Raw genomic sequence first — 15,452 nt, 5'->3', positions numbered from 1 at the left:
GAACGCCCACGCAGATATTAGTAATAACAGAAAATTATACAGAGAGAAAGTCTAACAAAATCTGACACATGATTAGTAATTATTATGAATAAAAGAAAGGAAAAGAGAAGAGAGAGAGAGAGAGAAGACAGAGAGAGAGAAGACAGAGAGAGAGGGTTATAGTATATGATATGAACATAGTGGTACATTGTACCAAAGATGAACATAACGTCATAACTATGCAATTGAGACTATAGTTGTAATTATAATAACAATAATTATTATTTGGTTATTATAATTGTTGATCGGTATTTTCCCAGAACTTCCTCATCGTTGACTGAACAGGCCAGAGATAAGCTACAGCGATGCCAGGAACACTCCGCCCATAAGTCAAAGGTGCTACTTCCTTCCATGTTCCTTCCTCAGGATCAAATTTCTCGACGACGTCAACAGTTTTAACTCCATTGTATCCACCGATAGCATAAACCTCACCTAATGATACCCATAGATACATTATTGTGTTGAGATTATTTCTGTTTTATTTCATCTCCCTCCCTCTCTCTTTCCTTCCTTCTCCTCTCATTCTCCTTTCTCTTTCTCTCTCACTCTCTTCTCCTTCTCTCTTACCTTTAAGAGCAGTAACGGCTACCCCAGTCCTGCTATGGTGCATTGGAGCTATCATTGACCATTGGTTCATCTGGGGATCGAATCTCTCCACTTCACACAACCACTGGCCTATCATAAAAATAAAAATAACAACAACAACAACAATAATAATAATAATCATAACAATGATAATAAATGTACCGGAATCATATCCGCCCACGGCATAAAGACAGCCACCCAGTGCAGTGACACTGGCCGCCCCACGGCTCCGGTGCATTGGTGGCATCTCCTCCCACTCGTCTCTATCAGGATTGTATCTCTCCATTGAGTTGAGGTTAGACCGAGTCCCATCGTCTCTGTTACTGCCACCGACGGCGTATAACAAATTATCTATAACTGCAACACCTTGAGAAAGACAAAGAAGCAAACTAACATATGTCACTTTCTCTTTTTTCTTCACATACCAACATTCCTTCTTGGTGTTTTCATTGGTGATATTTCGCTCCATGTGTCAGTCTGCATGTCATACTTCTCTGCAGTTCCTAGTATTGATTTACCACTGTAGCCTCCTATTGCATATATTGCACTGAAAGTGGCACCAGTAACAGCATCTCTCATGTCTTTAATGGCACCAACACCAAGATTCATCCTAGCTGTTAACATACTGGACACCTGGGTCCATCTTGGAAGAAGAGAGAGGGAGGGACAGAAAGAAAGGGAAAGAGAAGAGATAGGGAAAGAGAATCATCATTATTAGATGGTCAATATGTACATGTAATATCTCCATACCTCATTGTTCTAGGATTATAACATTCAACAGCATCAGTGCTGGTCTTTCCTTCAAGATAGCCACCAATTGCAAATAGTAATCCTTGAAGTACAGCAACGCCTTTTAAAATAAACAGTCACAAAGAGATTATGATAGAAGGACAGACACACATATTTACATATACTGCGAATCAGACGCAAATACAAACAATAATAACAAAGAAAGTGCACACACTTTCATGTACATATACATGCACATGTATACATTATCATCACTTTATTTACCTACGCCACTCCTCCTGTAGTTCATTTGTGGTATCAGATCAACAACCCAACGATTAGTTTCAGGATCATAACATTCAACATTACCCAATGTCTCATGCTCAGAGACACCACCTGAAGAGAGATGGAGGGAGAGAGAGAGGGGGGGGGAGAGAAAGAGGAAGAGAGAGAGAGGAAGAGAGAGAGATTCAAAGTTATCACCATGACAACAGTGTTCACATACATGTGCTTAATCAAAATACCAAGAATAAGTAAACAATGATAATTATTACCAAAAATTGTTATAATATACAGACAACACAAACACACCAACAATAGTCACATTACACAACAATACACAACATTACTCCACACACAAACACATGAGCATAACGTTACCTAGTATGTGAATGACTTCACCGGCTCTAAGAGTATCCCTAGGCCACCATTTCATTGGAATTTGAGTAGGCAAGCGAGAGAGGTGAGAGAGGTTGTTTGGATATGAATCGTTATATAAAGCTCGAGCAGCATCTCTTATCAGTTTCATGCACTGCTCGTTGCTGCTTACAAGCGAATTAGCAGCAACTTCAACAGCAAAGAACTCTTGGCCTAGCAAAGGGAGCTTAATGTGGTCTAGTAATTCGTAGAAATGACCACTACGCTCCTGCGTGTTGTGTTTGACCCATCGGACTAGAGCATTAAAGACAGACTCTTCGCCTTCGGATAATAAAAGATCGTTGCTGGATAGAAAGTGCTTCATTCTGTTGTATGATATAAGTACGAATCTCTCGCTTCTTGAAACGTCTGTGAAATGGCGTCTACAATAGGTGAGGGCTGCATCAAGGAGATCTTGACACGATTGGAACTCAGCGAAATCAGCAACATCGAGACAATTGACGGAATCAAGGCGATCCTTGAGGAACTGGCAGCAGGCCTCACCAGCGTGCAGCATTTGTAGGAAGTTTGATGCGGCTAGTAAACTCTGAGCATTCTCCTCGTTGATCTCAAGGACACAAGTGTAAGCGAATTTTATGAGGGAGGACAAAGCAGAAGGTTCAACACCTTGTATGACAATCCTTCTTTGTCCACTCTCTGCCATCTGTCTAGTGAACATTGCCCTAAAGTACATACTAGAGGCGGCGAGGACGACTCTGTGCGCTCTGAAAACTTGAGAATCAGCTACCAGCTCCACATCCGTTAGTTCAGAGTTCCTTCTCAATTGGTCCATGGTCTGGAGTGCTTCTCGTGGTAAAGTATTGTCAACGAAATGAGGACGGGACTTTAGGTCCTCCTCTTCCCCTACATTCGTCTCGTAAGTATCCATTTTATGAAAAAAGGAAAATAGAAGATCTTTTCTCTCTCTTGTGTTTTGAGAATTGCTGGCCACGCCCACAAATCCCTAATACACCAAACCACACCCACTAATATGGCTTGCATGCATGCATGCATGCGCTAAGTTGCTGCTAGCTCTTGCAAGATAGAGCTAGATCTAGCTAGGCTCTTCTAGAACATTCGCTATGATTCGAGAAGGTGACTTGTTTGTATGTGTATAAAGGAAGGAAGCTTGGCTCGCTCGCTCAGTCTCTGTGAAGAAAAGATTCAAAGAAACTACGATGTCTATTATACGCATTATTTTGGCCTGTATTGTGTTCATCATTGTAATCATTCACACAATTCTTGGTGTCAAAAAAGGATTAAAAATTCTTGATGATCCAAGGCCTATGACTCTAAAAAGTTAGTTTTACCATAGACATTAGAGTGGGATGGTTTTACTTAATGTGAATGTGTACCGTATAGTGGGTTTTTGTCAAGGATAATAAATTTTGCGAATGACCAGTATCTGGAGGCTTGCGAATTTCCACTCATCTGCCATCGTGTACCGTATTAAATTGATTTTCAAGGGAATTAACTTCACAAATCTCGAAAAAACCCACGAAATTTGTTATCCTCGAAAATAACCCGCTATACGGTATTTTATAATTGGGGCAAGCAAAGCATCTTATAAAGTGTAAAAATTGAGGTAAAAATATGGAACAGTACAAGCCTACCATGGGTGATTAGGGTGTGGTGACTGTGGTCACAATGAACAAGATGGTGGTGTTTAAATGGGACAAACTTTTGTGTTTTGTAACAGAGAGAAAACAATAATCCTCTCGCATTAGACTAAGATAAGATTTAATCGAGTGCTCATGCTCACCCTCAATGTTTATACATTCACCTAGTTATGATTTATATAAATTTAGGTACTTTAGGCATTATAACAGAAGCTATTACTTAAGTGCAGCCTTAAAAGGCAGTACGCAACCACACATGAGTGTCAGTCTCTCACCCACATTGTATACTGATCAGTGACCGGGAGCCTGGTCAGTTATACATAATGTAAGTAAAGTATTCTTTTTTTTACATTTCAGTTTAATGTGTATTACATATAAATTTAGGTACTTGGTGCTCGACTCGACAGATACATTTATTGTGTGTGTGGTTGTTTGTTTTTAAAAAAATTAAAAAAGAAACATTATTATGAATTACTGCGGTTAGCAACTTTGCATTATAATGGGAGGAGCATTTTGCAAGAATATAAACGGCATAATTCATTAATATTCATATGAATTTAATTGTAATGGTTATTAACTAAAAATAGATGCAAATTAACCAGAGGTCTCTGATGCAACTAAATCCATATAATGATTTAAAGGCATAAGGACATCACAAAGTCACACCATCTTCGGGATTGTTGATGGCTTAGGCACTATTTGATACCTTGCCAGCTAAAGGCTGGTGAAGCTATCCTTTATTTCCTCTCCCCTCTCATGGACGTTTGGCAAGATGGCTGAAGTCGAACCCATTTACTAAGGCATACTACGTAGTATGGTAAAATGTGCCTCTCCGGACAAAGGAAAATATGGAAATTGGAACCCACTATAGGATTGCAATTAATGCATGCTCCATCATAGATATATTTTATGTACATCTATGGCTCCATGCACATAGTCTGGTCATGCTCCTTCTGTGCATGATAAAATAATTATAAAACAAACCATTAATAATGACTAACAAAAAATGGGTATAAAAGGTTCCGGATTTTCTGGGAGGCGGGAGGAATAAAAAAATCAAAACATTTCACTAAATCAGCTAAACTATTACACTCTTTGATTTTATTTATACAAGGCAAGTCAGAAGGAGATAAAACAATGTGAAACGTGACAACTCTTCTATCACCGTGACGAGCAACAGAGTAAAAACTACAAAAATGATCATAATTAAGGATTTGAAACTGAGCATTCTCTGGAGAAAAACAGCAACTATGAATGCACACAGTCCTAGAGAGAGAGAGAGAGGAAGAGAGATGGTAATTCACATAATGTACATAGGTACATATCATAGACAATCATTACATTACCTTTCCTCAAGGTAACCAAAAGCTATACCAGCATCTCTGAGGTCTAAATGAACAGGTGCTATCCCAACAGTATCAAACAGACCCATACCAACTGACTCCAATAGTGTAACACTTGGATCATAATCAACATCACCAAATAGCCAGCTGTGATACAAAACATTGACTTCATTGTAATTATTGCAAAGAAACTTCTGGCACACTCCAGGAGGAGGGCTGGGATGAACCATAACGTAATAGTCCATACCAGGAACTGAGTAATTGGTAATAGGAATGGAGTAATCGGTACCAAGAATGGAATCATGAGAATGAGATTGAATAGGTGGACTATCAGAACCGTCTGGGCTGATGTCAACCATTTTAGTAATGGCCTCAATAATGATATAATCATCATCACTATTATCACCAACATCTTTACAAGGTGAATCTTCCCTGATCGACATGTCAACTATTAAATTAGTCAATTTATCCATTCCGCCGTTACTAATAAAAAGAGGTGCGGCTAGGGGTGTGGTCGGCATCGGAGGAGAGATCTCTTGCTCTTCAATGATAACAGGCTCTGAGTACACTCGCGGTAAAACTGGTTGGAACTTCCCATTAATCCCACCCTCTTTTAGCAGTCCAGCATCATGGGACTCACTCCTCTGTCTCCTCTTTCCCAGCTTTCTCAGACTCTCCTCCTCTTGTTTAGAGAGTGTTTGATCACACTCAGAAGAGGAGTGATAAGGGGACGACATCATGATACCACTATCAAATAAAAGGGAGCTACTAGTGGAAAGAGGGGGAGAGAACGAGTATTCAGTGGGAGGGGCAAGGGGCGGGGCTATTGTAGGTGAGAGGGGAGGAGTCATAGCATCATCGTTGATTTTCAATTTCTTAGTGTTGTTGGTCAAATACTCCATCTCAATTGATGATCGTCTGCCCTCTGCTCGAAAGCAAGCTACGTGAAGGACTTTACGGACTAACTTCTTGGCAGCTGTACGAATGGCATCATCATCGATTAATATGATTGGCTCCGTTATCATAAAAGACTCCTTCCTGTTGCTATGGTTACTGTTGCTATAACTACGTAACCACGTACTGCTAGCCTCTCCCTCTGTATCTTCATTGTCTTGGTCCATTGATAGTTCTGTTGATATCCTCACTTTATTCCGATAGGCAAAAGAGGAACGATACTTTAAACTAGCTGATGTCAGCACTTTCTGTACGAGGGTCTTTGCAACTGTGTTGAGGTGGGCATTAATTGGAGGACCCAAATCGAGCGAATTTAAAATGTCGTAAGGAAGGAACTGCAGGAAACTACATGTACATGTATAAATTAAATAATAATTAATGGAAATTAATAATTACTCGAGTGTTGGAGGGAGAGAGAGCAAAACCAGTGGAAGCGATAAAGCATAGTTTGAACCATAAACTCCTGCCAATGGAAACAAAACAACAAAAATACATAATGGAATAAAAAGGACGACATTGCTTGCCTAAGTGAGGTACTTTATGTATCCCGTAGCTATGCAGAGTGCTGATGGCATCGTCTTCTCTAATAGACAAGAGAAATGGCTCGTTATTTTCACTACCAGCTCCTCCAGGAGATATTCTACAGTAAGAGTCAAGACCTGCCATTGTGATTGATAGTGTGCAAACAATCAACAAACCACACCCATTTAGTCTATTAGAGCACGCCCATTTAATTAATAAGGGAATGTTATTATAGAATTATTTTTACAAAAGTGCTTGTGATTTAGCTTGTACAGTCTCCACTAGAGATTGTGTCCCATGCTTTCTCTCAAACTCAATGTAGCGCTTGTATAAAAACTGTTTCTTTACCGAAGAAAGTTTCAAACTAACAGCACGTTCAAACACATCCCTGAGAGAAGAGAGGGAGAAGAGAGAGTAGACTAATACTTCTATTACTAGTGTCCATTACCTCACTCTATCCATTTCTCCTTTCTTTGTTAACATGTCAATATAAACAGACCAGATATCAACCTTACGAGGATAGGATGAGACCAGGTTCTCAAACAGTGTACATCCTCTCTCCATCTCGCCATATTTGAACTCAAACTGAGCAAACTGCTTAGTAATATCAACATCTACAACCCCACAAGACATATGGTTACAACAATAGAAGCAGCTGATGTTTCTCTTACGTTGTTTCTTTGTGAGAGACTTGAAACTTCTTTGTAATATTTTACGCGCAAGATCAGCTTTGCCTTGCTCCATTAGGAAGCGGCCATATTGAGACCAGACTTGTATATTACTGCTGAACTTCTTACACATGATCTGATACAACTGATCAGCATACTAAGAGCAGAGAGAAAGAGGGAGGGGGCAGAAAATACATAATTAAATAAATAAATAAGAACTTACTTCTGGCTTATTTGAGGTGACATATATGTCAATCAATCTGGTATAAATCTCAAATTGATCATTTTGCTGCAAAGCTCTTTTAAAGACTTGGTCCAACGACTCACTGTCACCGTACATGTTCTCAAGATTTAGAAACCCAACCCACAGATTGAGCTTCTCATCTTCTTCCCTGAAAGAGAGAGGGCATAAAATATTTAAGCGATACAAAGTAATGGCTACCTAAATGATATTGCTGCTAGTCCTCTCTCGGCTGTAGCTCTGGCTTTGTCCACTTCAGCTGTATGAAGATAAAATGCCATGTACTGTAACCACAGCGAAGAGCTATGAGAAAAGGTAACATTAATAATAGTTAAATGATTAACATTAATAATGGTTAATTAACCTGTTTGGATTAGCTACTAATAGCCGGTCAAAATCATCAGCTGATTGCGGTAACCTGCTAGTGTCCATTAATGAATGCTCCCTCTATTAATATTAATTGATATTATTAATAGTTTATTGAACATTATATACTTTATAAAGCTGTAGCTCTTCTGCTTTCTTAATGGCCTTCTTCTGTCTCTTACTCTTCTTTTTGCTAATAACCTACAAAAATAAATAAAAATTATAATAAGTAATGGATGATGATTAATTATACTTCATTAGTATCTTCATCATCTCTCTCTTCAATGGTGTCGTTGGATGGGTTATAGTCCCAACCGCCAGTCACTGGTAATGGAGTCATGCTGCAGCTATCCTCTTCTTTATCTTCTAGCTTTCTTTTCTTCTTAAGTCTCTTTGTATCTTCAAGCACACTCTCCTTCTCTTCAATCTCTTGTTGATCCATTGTGTCACTTTCACCTTCTGACATTTCCACTAATTCTTCTTCTTCCTCCTCTTCCTCCTCCTCACTAAAACAACAACAAACAATAATAATAAACAACAATAATAATTACGTCGATTCCGATGGCATATTTTTTCTTCTTTTCCTTCCCTTTCGTTGCAACTCCTTCAACTTCTTGTACCTCAAACCTGCTGACTCATCAATATCCGAGAGTCTAAGAGACAACTCAATCCGACCGTTATTGATCCTAAAAACCGGTTACCATGGAAACAAAACCACACCCACTTACTCTACTACTTTAGCCCTAACTAGATCCCCTACATTGACACAAGACTCATAATTCTGGACATATTGATCCGAGAGGTTTTTGAGCATAACTCTACCAACGACGTCAGGACCAAGTTTCACAAATATACCATATTTGGTAACAGATGATACGTAGCCCCTGACCACACCCACTTCTTGTAGATCAGCGATATTATTGATTTCTTTATCTGGCTCAGAGCCATCAGGTTGGGCTGGTAGAGTTGGTATGTTAATTCCAGTATGACTTTTACGAAGTGAGAGATTGAACTGCTTTGAGGTTTTACCAATTACAACACAACTATAGAAAATGAACATAAAATTAAAATAATAATAATAATAATAATAATGATAATACCTGAGTTTGTCTCCAATGTTAAAGTACTGGAGTGGGCGTGGTACATAATAATCGCTAATGTTAGTGAGGTAGACTATTCCATTCAAATAATGATTGATTGATAGGACCAACCCACTGTACTGAACATCAGTAACACGCCCACACACAGTGTCACCAATATTAATCACTGGTAAACTACCTATTAATGTAATGAAAAATTAATTAATAACCTCAAATTTATGAAAAAATAATAAATCTACCTGTTAATATTAATTAATCAATGAATATTAATTACCTGTTAATGAGCCATGATACTGTCCTTTCTCAATACAGTCTCCTACAGTACATTCAACAACTTCCCCAACATTAAAACATTTTGTTAATTTTAATAAATTCCCATCCTCATTGACATTGCTACCAGCCAGCAGTGGGCAAATGACTGCAGACACTTCTGGTGTAATGTCTACTAGTAGACGTGATTTTGTGACCTAATAATATAATAAGCTCATTCTTTATTCATTGACCACACCCATTACCTCCCTGACCACGCCCATCCTCTTGTCCCCTGTTGTGAATGAAGATTCTATCTTAGCTTTTTCAGCATCAAATAAACTATTATACATGTGTATGGAAATAATTATCAAGTACAATGGACATGTAGTACATGTACCTTTTTCTAGTAGTCAATTCAAAATGGACAGTTCCAGGCTTAACTGAATGCCCAGCTCTATAAAAATAATAAAAATAATAACAATAATAATAATGTATTATTACCTCTTTCTATATTTCAATATTTTTGCTTTCATAACATCTCCAACAGAAAACTTACTCAACGGATAAGATCCCTATATCACAATACAATACATTGAACTATAGTCCATACATGCACAGTGTAGTGTGGCTACCTTTTCCATGTCATCTGCTAAAAGTGTTGAATGGATTCTTCCTTTCCATGGGCCAAAGGAAACACTCAACTGACTATCAGATATCTTAATGATCCTATTAATTGTTATTAAATATCAATAATCAATTATATTGATCTTACTTTGCATCTACAATGTCGCCAATGGTAACACTCAGTTGCTGAGCAACTATCTTCTGTGATAATGAGTTACTCTCTCCAAGGAGAAAGATTGGAGGACCAGACATTTTACCATTAAATAATGAAGAAGACCTAAAAAATATTGGAAAGAAGATATGATAATATGAATGCAATCAATACTAACTGTAGTACTGTCCCATTAACTTTAGCGCCTGGTTTAAGGTGCTTCAATTGGTAGGGTATAACTCCCCATTGCCCCTGTAATCAAGACAATTAATTAATCCATTAATGACACTACAGCACATACTGAGTCAAACAGTCCATATGCTAGTACTGATTGGTTGAGAGTTGATACAGAACATATTAAATAATAATTATTAATATATTCAATATGACCAGTGACAGTATGACCAGCTTCCAACTACGAGAGAGAAAGAAAAAGGAAGAAAAGAGAGAAAAAAATACATGTACACATACAAGTAGATTAATTTTCGTGTGTACATGTACATGTACTTACTTTAAAATAAGAATTAATGTCACCACTTGCTGTCTTTCCCTTCTTCTGCTTCTCCTCTTCCTTCCCTCTCTCTTTCATCACTTTACTATTCAGTGACACCCAATAGTTGCCTGTTTCCATATCAACGTCAATGACGCAGCATGTCACATGATCGCCAGGACACACCCCTCCTCCGGTCGCCATAGAAACATAGCCAGTGGCAGATGGGCCGGATTCAAGAGTCACGTGAAATAAAGAATTTGAAATATTATTAATCTGAAAAATAATAATTATTATTATTATTAATTAAAACTAACTTGTCCTTTCACTAAAGTGCCAGGTCTATAATAAACAACACCTAATTAATTAATTATTGTTAATTAATTATCATTAATTAATTAAGTGTTAATTAACTTACCATTGCTGAAAATGAGGTCCTTCTCTTTCAATAAATTAGCAAATTGTTTCAAAACTATCGACTGCACAAGAGGAAGGGAATGAGTGAGAGAAAGCTTGAGATCAGAACATTTCAAACTGATTGTTATATTCTTCCTAACTTCATTCAACTCATGAACCTATTGGCAATAATGGGAATAAATTTGTGCCTTTGCTATAGTAATTTCAACTTTAAAATTCATAAAAAACTAATTAGCCCAAAGTCCCTGTGCTATAATACATGGTCTTTGGCCCAATTTTTGGGCAACTTTAGAATAAGGTAAAAGTAATAAATAAATAAGATTATTACTTTAGCAAACACGGTCTGTCTTTCACCATACACTCCATTAGTGTCTGTTATATATTCATCTGATAAATACTTCAAAGGAGCTAAGCCGACTAAACCATTAGGAAACTCAATGAAAACCCCATAAGAATAGATCCTCTTGACAACGCCAACAAGAACCATACCAACCTACAGGAGGGAGAGAAAAGGAGAGAGAGAGAGGAAGAGAGAGGGGGGAGTTAGAAGTTTTTAAAGTTATATAATGTACATGTACATACGTGTAATTCTTCAAATGTTTTTGGATATTTCTCTTTCAAAAGATCATCAATGATGAGTTTCTTAATACAGCCGACAGCTGGTGAAACAGAAGTAGCTCCACTGAGCACAAGGACATTGCTAATGATGTACTTCTCATTTCTATCACTTTTATCAGAGAGCATTCTGCCATGATAGGCCAGGAGGTGGCCATTAAGAGGAGCGTAGTCACTCAGGCAAGGAGTAGGTATAAATATCAGCTCATCATTACACAATAGAGAGACTCCATTACCAGCCACACCAGTAACCTCACACTCCAACAGATCACCAGGTTGGGCCTGAGACTCAGTTGTAGGTGGGGCCTGTTTCCGTAGTGACAACCGAACCTTGTTATTATCAATATCGACCGAGAGAACACGAGTCTGGAGTACTTGTCCTATCTTGAAGAACTGGCTCGGTGATAATATAACTTGAGTTGATGTTGAACTGAGTTCTACATTAGGCAGAAACCCAGTTATATTATTATAGAACCTTATTATTAACCCTTTATCAACTATATTAATGATCTCTCCAGTGTATTCTTCGCCAGGTTTAACAGTTCTCACGTCAGTCAGTGGAGGGAGGTCACACGACACAATACTTTTCTTCTTCGTTAATAAAATGAAATTATTGTCAGTGTCGACTTTCAACACGCGACACTTGACGGCGGCACCTTCGGATAATTTCTTTAGCGTCTTCTTGAGGTGGGCGGAGTCAGAGAGCTGAGAGAGAGGGCAAAACCCATTAAGCCGGTTATTGATACTAACAGAGATTCCTTTGTCCGATATTTTCGTGACATTTCCCTTGATTATGCTACCAGGGGTGACATCGTTAATAGTGAAATACTCCTCCTCTAATGTATTCTCCTTCATAGACACAATAGCTAATCCATCAATGTAATTGTACTGTACTATTCTAACAGAGTGGACTGATCCCACACAATGCTTCTTGCTTATCTTATCAGTTCTCTCACTGTACATCAGTCGAACTGGCGAGTAAGCAAAACTGCCATTAGGTAACTTTAGTATTACGCCATGCCTGGATTCCACTCTTGTGACAATGGCCTCGTGAAGTATCAAACCAATTTCCATTCCTGAAAAGTCATACCCGGTTCCTTTTATAATCTCGTTCTGTAGTGTGAGACCAATCTTTTTATTGTTGGTATCAAGCCAGAGTACCCTAGCCTTTAGTTTCTTATTGATGGCGTAGTCTGTTAGTGAAGTACCTGGAGTAGGGAGGTGCTGGTAATGAACGTAACCTTCAAAACCACCGAGAAATGATACTATCAGAGAAGTAGGCGTGGTTTGTTTGACAGATACGTTGAGAAGCTGACCGGGCAGTATAGACGGAAGTGTGACAGCTGAAGAAGATTGAGAGAGAATTGAGGAGTACAAGATATCAGGAGCAATGGAGAGTGGCAGTGCACGAGCCGTGGGGCCTGGTAATATGAGAGTGGAGACCACTTGACCGATATAAAGAGACTCAGAACCAGAGTTCTTATTAAGAAGAAACTCAGTTCTGTCGGAGACACCAAAATCAATGATATAACCATGGTCTTCAATACTAGTGACACACCCAGACACAATCTAGAGGAGAAAGAGATGATACAGGTAATGTATAATGAATTGGATTATTCTTACCATATTTGGTATTAAGTTCTTTGCAGTCAATTGATTATTAATTAATTTTGGATTAATTGATAACTGGACTTGCTTCTCGCTATCGTTGACTTTCAAGACATAACAAGACAGCAGCTGTCCAACACGGTACATCTTTGATAGGTCTGGTACTTTCTTTGCATCAAACTCCTCCCCCTCTCCTCCAGTGTTAATCAAACTGCTTAGGGGGTCTGATACATCTCCAATATTCACAGACCCAGTCATGTTGAATGGTAGTGACATCAGCAGGCGATACTGCTGTACTTCTTTAATAGCACACAAAATTAACAAACCCTCTTTTAAATTCTAATAAATTTATAATTAATTCAAAATTAATTGATTAATAATTAATTACCTTGTGATACAGGCGATCAGGAACTTTAATATTTTTGACTGGTTCTTTTATTTCCGTCTTTTTCTTATTTTTAACCCCTTCATCACTCAATAACATAGCGGCCGCTTCATTCTTTTCCAACAAATCCGACTTCTATTGTAATTACTTAACTAGTGGGTGTGGTTTAAAAAACTATGCACCTTTCCAAATATATCGTCATGTTCAGCCTGATGGATTATTTTCCTCCTTTCCAACGGAGTGATCAGCTCTTTCCCTCCTCTTGGAAAGTCTTCTTCTACATGTACTGTAGTGGCAAGGGAGATCCTGGGTGGGCTTTAATTAGAAACCAACAATAGGGCTTGCTTTACCTGTCCCAATCATTCGTTTCTTTAATTTCAGCCGCTTCTGGCTCGAGGAGCACCTCTTTCTCCTTCTTTTTCTCCTTTTTGTCTCTTTTTTTCTTTGCAGGCATGGCGACCTCTCTTCTCCACGTGGATGGGCGTGGTACAGTAGTTAATTTACTAATTGCTTGCTGGTTATTAATTGTCACGTGCTGTCACGTGGGCAAAAAGTGTAATGGCGTCTCTTATAACCGAAACGGTGTTAAAAACTTTAAAGGAATCAGATCCAAAGAAGCTCTTCTTCCATTTGTACCGTCTCCCTCATTTTGGAGTAGGTCGGAGGTTTGTTAGAGTGACTTGGGGTGACCATACAGTGAAGGGCAAAGAGGAAGATGGAGGGAAACAGAACCCACCGACTTTCTGGACCATTACTAGAGTGCAACCCGACGGGGTATGTAAAAAAAACTTGTAAAGCAAGGGTTTTATTTTTGTGTTTGGTTAGGAACTAAAGGGCGGACAGGTGTGGGGAAACTTAACATGGAAAGGTATGGAAATAGATCTTAGTTAATGTATTTTTTTTATTATTGTGGAGATTTTTGATCAATTTTGTAGGAAACCTTGATCCCAAAGAGAGAAGAATCCTGTCTCATGATTTACGGGATTGGAAATTAATTCTACTGAACGAGGACGAAAAGAAAACTAATTATAATAATCCATAAACATTATTAAACCATGGAGTGGGCGTGGTTATGCAATAAATTAATTTATCAAGATGTTAATTAAAAATGTTAATTAGTGATTAGGAGAGGAGAAAGAGAGGAAAGATGGCCATGTTTCTCTCTTTCTTGATAGCTTTTCTCTCTCTAGCGAGAGGACAAGGTTGGTAACTCCCTGTATTTGCCTCGTTATTATTTATTTTCAAGATATCGGCCTCTCACTCCAGTCAACCAGCACTATATTACCAAATATCAGTATCATCTCAGGCGCTGATATTGGAGGAACGGCTCTCAGGGGCTTGGATTGTTTCATTAGCGGCGGGTCTAATGCCCAAGACATCGGTGCTTGGTTTAAACCCGACGGATCTCAAATATTGACGACTACATTTAACAGTTTTTACTGGTAAGGACTTTGTGTTAATTGATGGAATTTTTGCTGGCTACTTTTTATTGTGTTTCTTTACATTAAATCTCAGTTGATGCATAATAGTATCTGATAGTATGTAAACTAAGAAATAGTAGCACCATATCCCCCAATGTATCAAAAAATTTTTAAATGCACATGTAACTAAAAGTGAACTTAAGGTATATAAGCACTAATGTAGCTTTGGTTATTATTATTATTATTATTATTATTATTATTATTATCATTGTTATTATTTTTATTGTTAGGGTGCCTGCTCCTGGTCGGGTGTCCCTGTACAAGGCCGGAGGACTAACAGATGTCAGTGATGAAGGGATTTATACTTGCAATATATCAGGAAATACAGTGTATGCAGGGATTTATACTGTTCAGAATTATAATGATGGTAGGTAGCCATGCACTGTATGTATCAGTAATGTAAACACTAATGATATTGATACGGTAGTCAAATTTTTCATTAATGCATACATTTATTGTATGAATTATATTAGTAACAACATCAACTGTGACATTGTGTTTTTTTTCTAAAATAGGCAAACCAGTTGTCCCTTCTCCTCCATCTTTCTCTCTCTTGTCTAACCTGAC

At 38.2% G+C, this 15,452-nt stretch overlaps 3 protein-coding genes and 1 long non-coding RNA gene across 4 annotated transcripts; 1 reads left to right on the top strand and 3 right to left on the bottom strand.

Moving 5' to 3' along the window:
* Positions 1-34: 34 nt before the first annotated feature.
* LOC105314136 (kelch-like protein 5) lies at positions 35-2,978 on the bottom strand. Its single transcript, XM_011408112.2, has 7 exons — positions 2,014-2,978; positions 1,639-1,749; positions 1,375-1,474; positions 1,050-1,267; positions 787-990; positions 607-714; positions 35-471 (listed from the first exon to the last, which is right to left on the bottom strand). The coding sequence occupies exons 1-7, from the start codon at positions 2,936-2,938 to the stop codon at positions 272-274; spliced, it is 1,866 nt and encodes a 621-aa protein (XP_011406414.2). The 5' UTR covers positions 2,939-2,978; the 3' UTR covers positions 35-271.
* Positions 2,979-3,049: 71 nt separating this feature from the next.
* Positions 3,050-4,092, top strand: LOC109585278 (uncharacterized). The gene is made up of 3 exons (XR_002186412.1): positions 3,050-3,348; positions 3,858-3,993; positions 4,053-4,092. It is a non-coding gene; the product is annotated as an uncharacterized LOC109585278 (long non-coding RNA).
* A 510-nt stretch (positions 4,093-4,602) lies between these two features.
* LOC109585286 (uncharacterized) lies at positions 4,603-6,692 on the bottom strand. The gene is made up of 4 exons (XM_020001286.1): positions 6,490-6,692; positions 6,362-6,428; positions 5,015-6,310; positions 4,603-4,934 (listed from the first exon to the last, which is right to left on the bottom strand). Exons 1-4 carry the CDS (start codon positions 6,629-6,631, stop codon positions 4,655-4,657), a joined length of 1,785 nt encoding a protein of 594 aa, XP_019856845.1. The 5' UTR covers positions 6,632-6,692; the 3' UTR covers positions 4,603-4,654.
* Positions 6,681-13,900, bottom strand: LOC100634826 (protein RRP5 homolog). The gene is made up of 28 exons (XM_011408110.2): positions 13,755-13,900; positions 13,587-13,710; positions 13,408-13,539; positions 13,035-13,358; positions 11,379-12,980; positions 11,125-11,289; positions 10,798-10,954; positions 10,697-10,737; positions 10,401-10,655; positions 10,191-10,304; positions 10,068-10,141; positions 9,887-10,015; positions 9,747-9,840; positions 9,616-9,686; positions 9,512-9,568; positions 9,378-9,453; positions 9,137-9,329; positions 8,863-9,040; positions 8,491-8,805; positions 8,314-8,448; positions 8,016-8,268; positions 7,892-7,963; positions 7,761-7,843; positions 7,598-7,699; positions 7,379-7,547; positions 7,159-7,312; positions 6,936-7,101; positions 6,681-6,875 (listed from the first exon to the last, which is right to left on the bottom strand). Exons 1-28 carry the CDS (start codon positions 13,856-13,858, stop codon positions 6,731-6,733), a joined length of 5,484 nt encoding a protein of 1,827 aa, XP_011406412.2. The 5' UTR covers positions 13,859-13,900; the 3' UTR covers positions 6,681-6,730.
* Positions 13,901-15,452: the final 1,552 nt, after the last annotated feature.

This window comes from Amphimedon queenslandica, unplaced genomic scaffold (genome assembly GCF_000090795.2).
Source record: "Amphimedon queenslandica unplaced genomic scaffold, v1.1 AMPQUscaffold_13092, whole genome shotgun sequence".
NCBI lineage: Eukaryota > Metazoa > Porifera > Demospongiae > Haplosclerida > Niphatidae > Amphimedon > Amphimedon queenslandica.
This window is presented reverse-complemented; position numbering and strand designations above follow the sequence as displayed.

Coding starts and splice junctions, on each gene's coding strand:
- LOC100634826 (XM_011408110.2), bottom strand. CDS start 13,858: ATGCCTGCAAAGAAAAAAAGAGACAAAAAGGAGAAAAAGAAGGAGAAA. Junction 8,806..8,862: donor AACATTGGAGACAAACTCAG/GTATTATCATTA, acceptor CATTTTCTATAG/TTGTGTTGTAATTGGTAAAA. Junction 7,700..7,760: donor TTAGTAGCTAATCCAAACAG/GTTAATTAACCA, acceptor CTTTTCTCATAG/CTCTTCGCTGTGGTTACAGT.
- LOC109585286 (XM_020001286.1), bottom strand. CDS start 6,631: ATGGCAGGTCTTGACTCTTACTGTAGAATATCTCCTGGAGGAGCTGGT. Junction 6,429..6,489: donor ACATAAAGTACCTCACTTAG/GCAAGCAATGTC, acceptor TTCCATTGGCAG/GAGTTTATGGTTCAAACTAT. Junction 6,311..6,361: donor TCTCTCCCTCCAACACTCGA/GTAATTATTAAT, acceptor ATGTACATGTAG/TTTCCTGCAGTTCCTTCCTT.
- LOC105314136 (XM_011408112.2), bottom strand. CDS start 2,938: ATGGATACTTACGAGACGAATGTAGGGGAAGAGGAGGACCTAAAGTCC. Junction 1,750..2,013: donor TGAAGTCATTCACATACTAG/GTAACGTTATGC, acceptor ATCTCTCTTCAG/GTGGTGTCTCTGAGCATGAG. Junction 472..606: donor AGCCGTTACTGCTCTTAAAG/GTAAGAGAGAAG, acceptor GGGTATCATTAG/GTGAGGTTTATGCTATCGGT.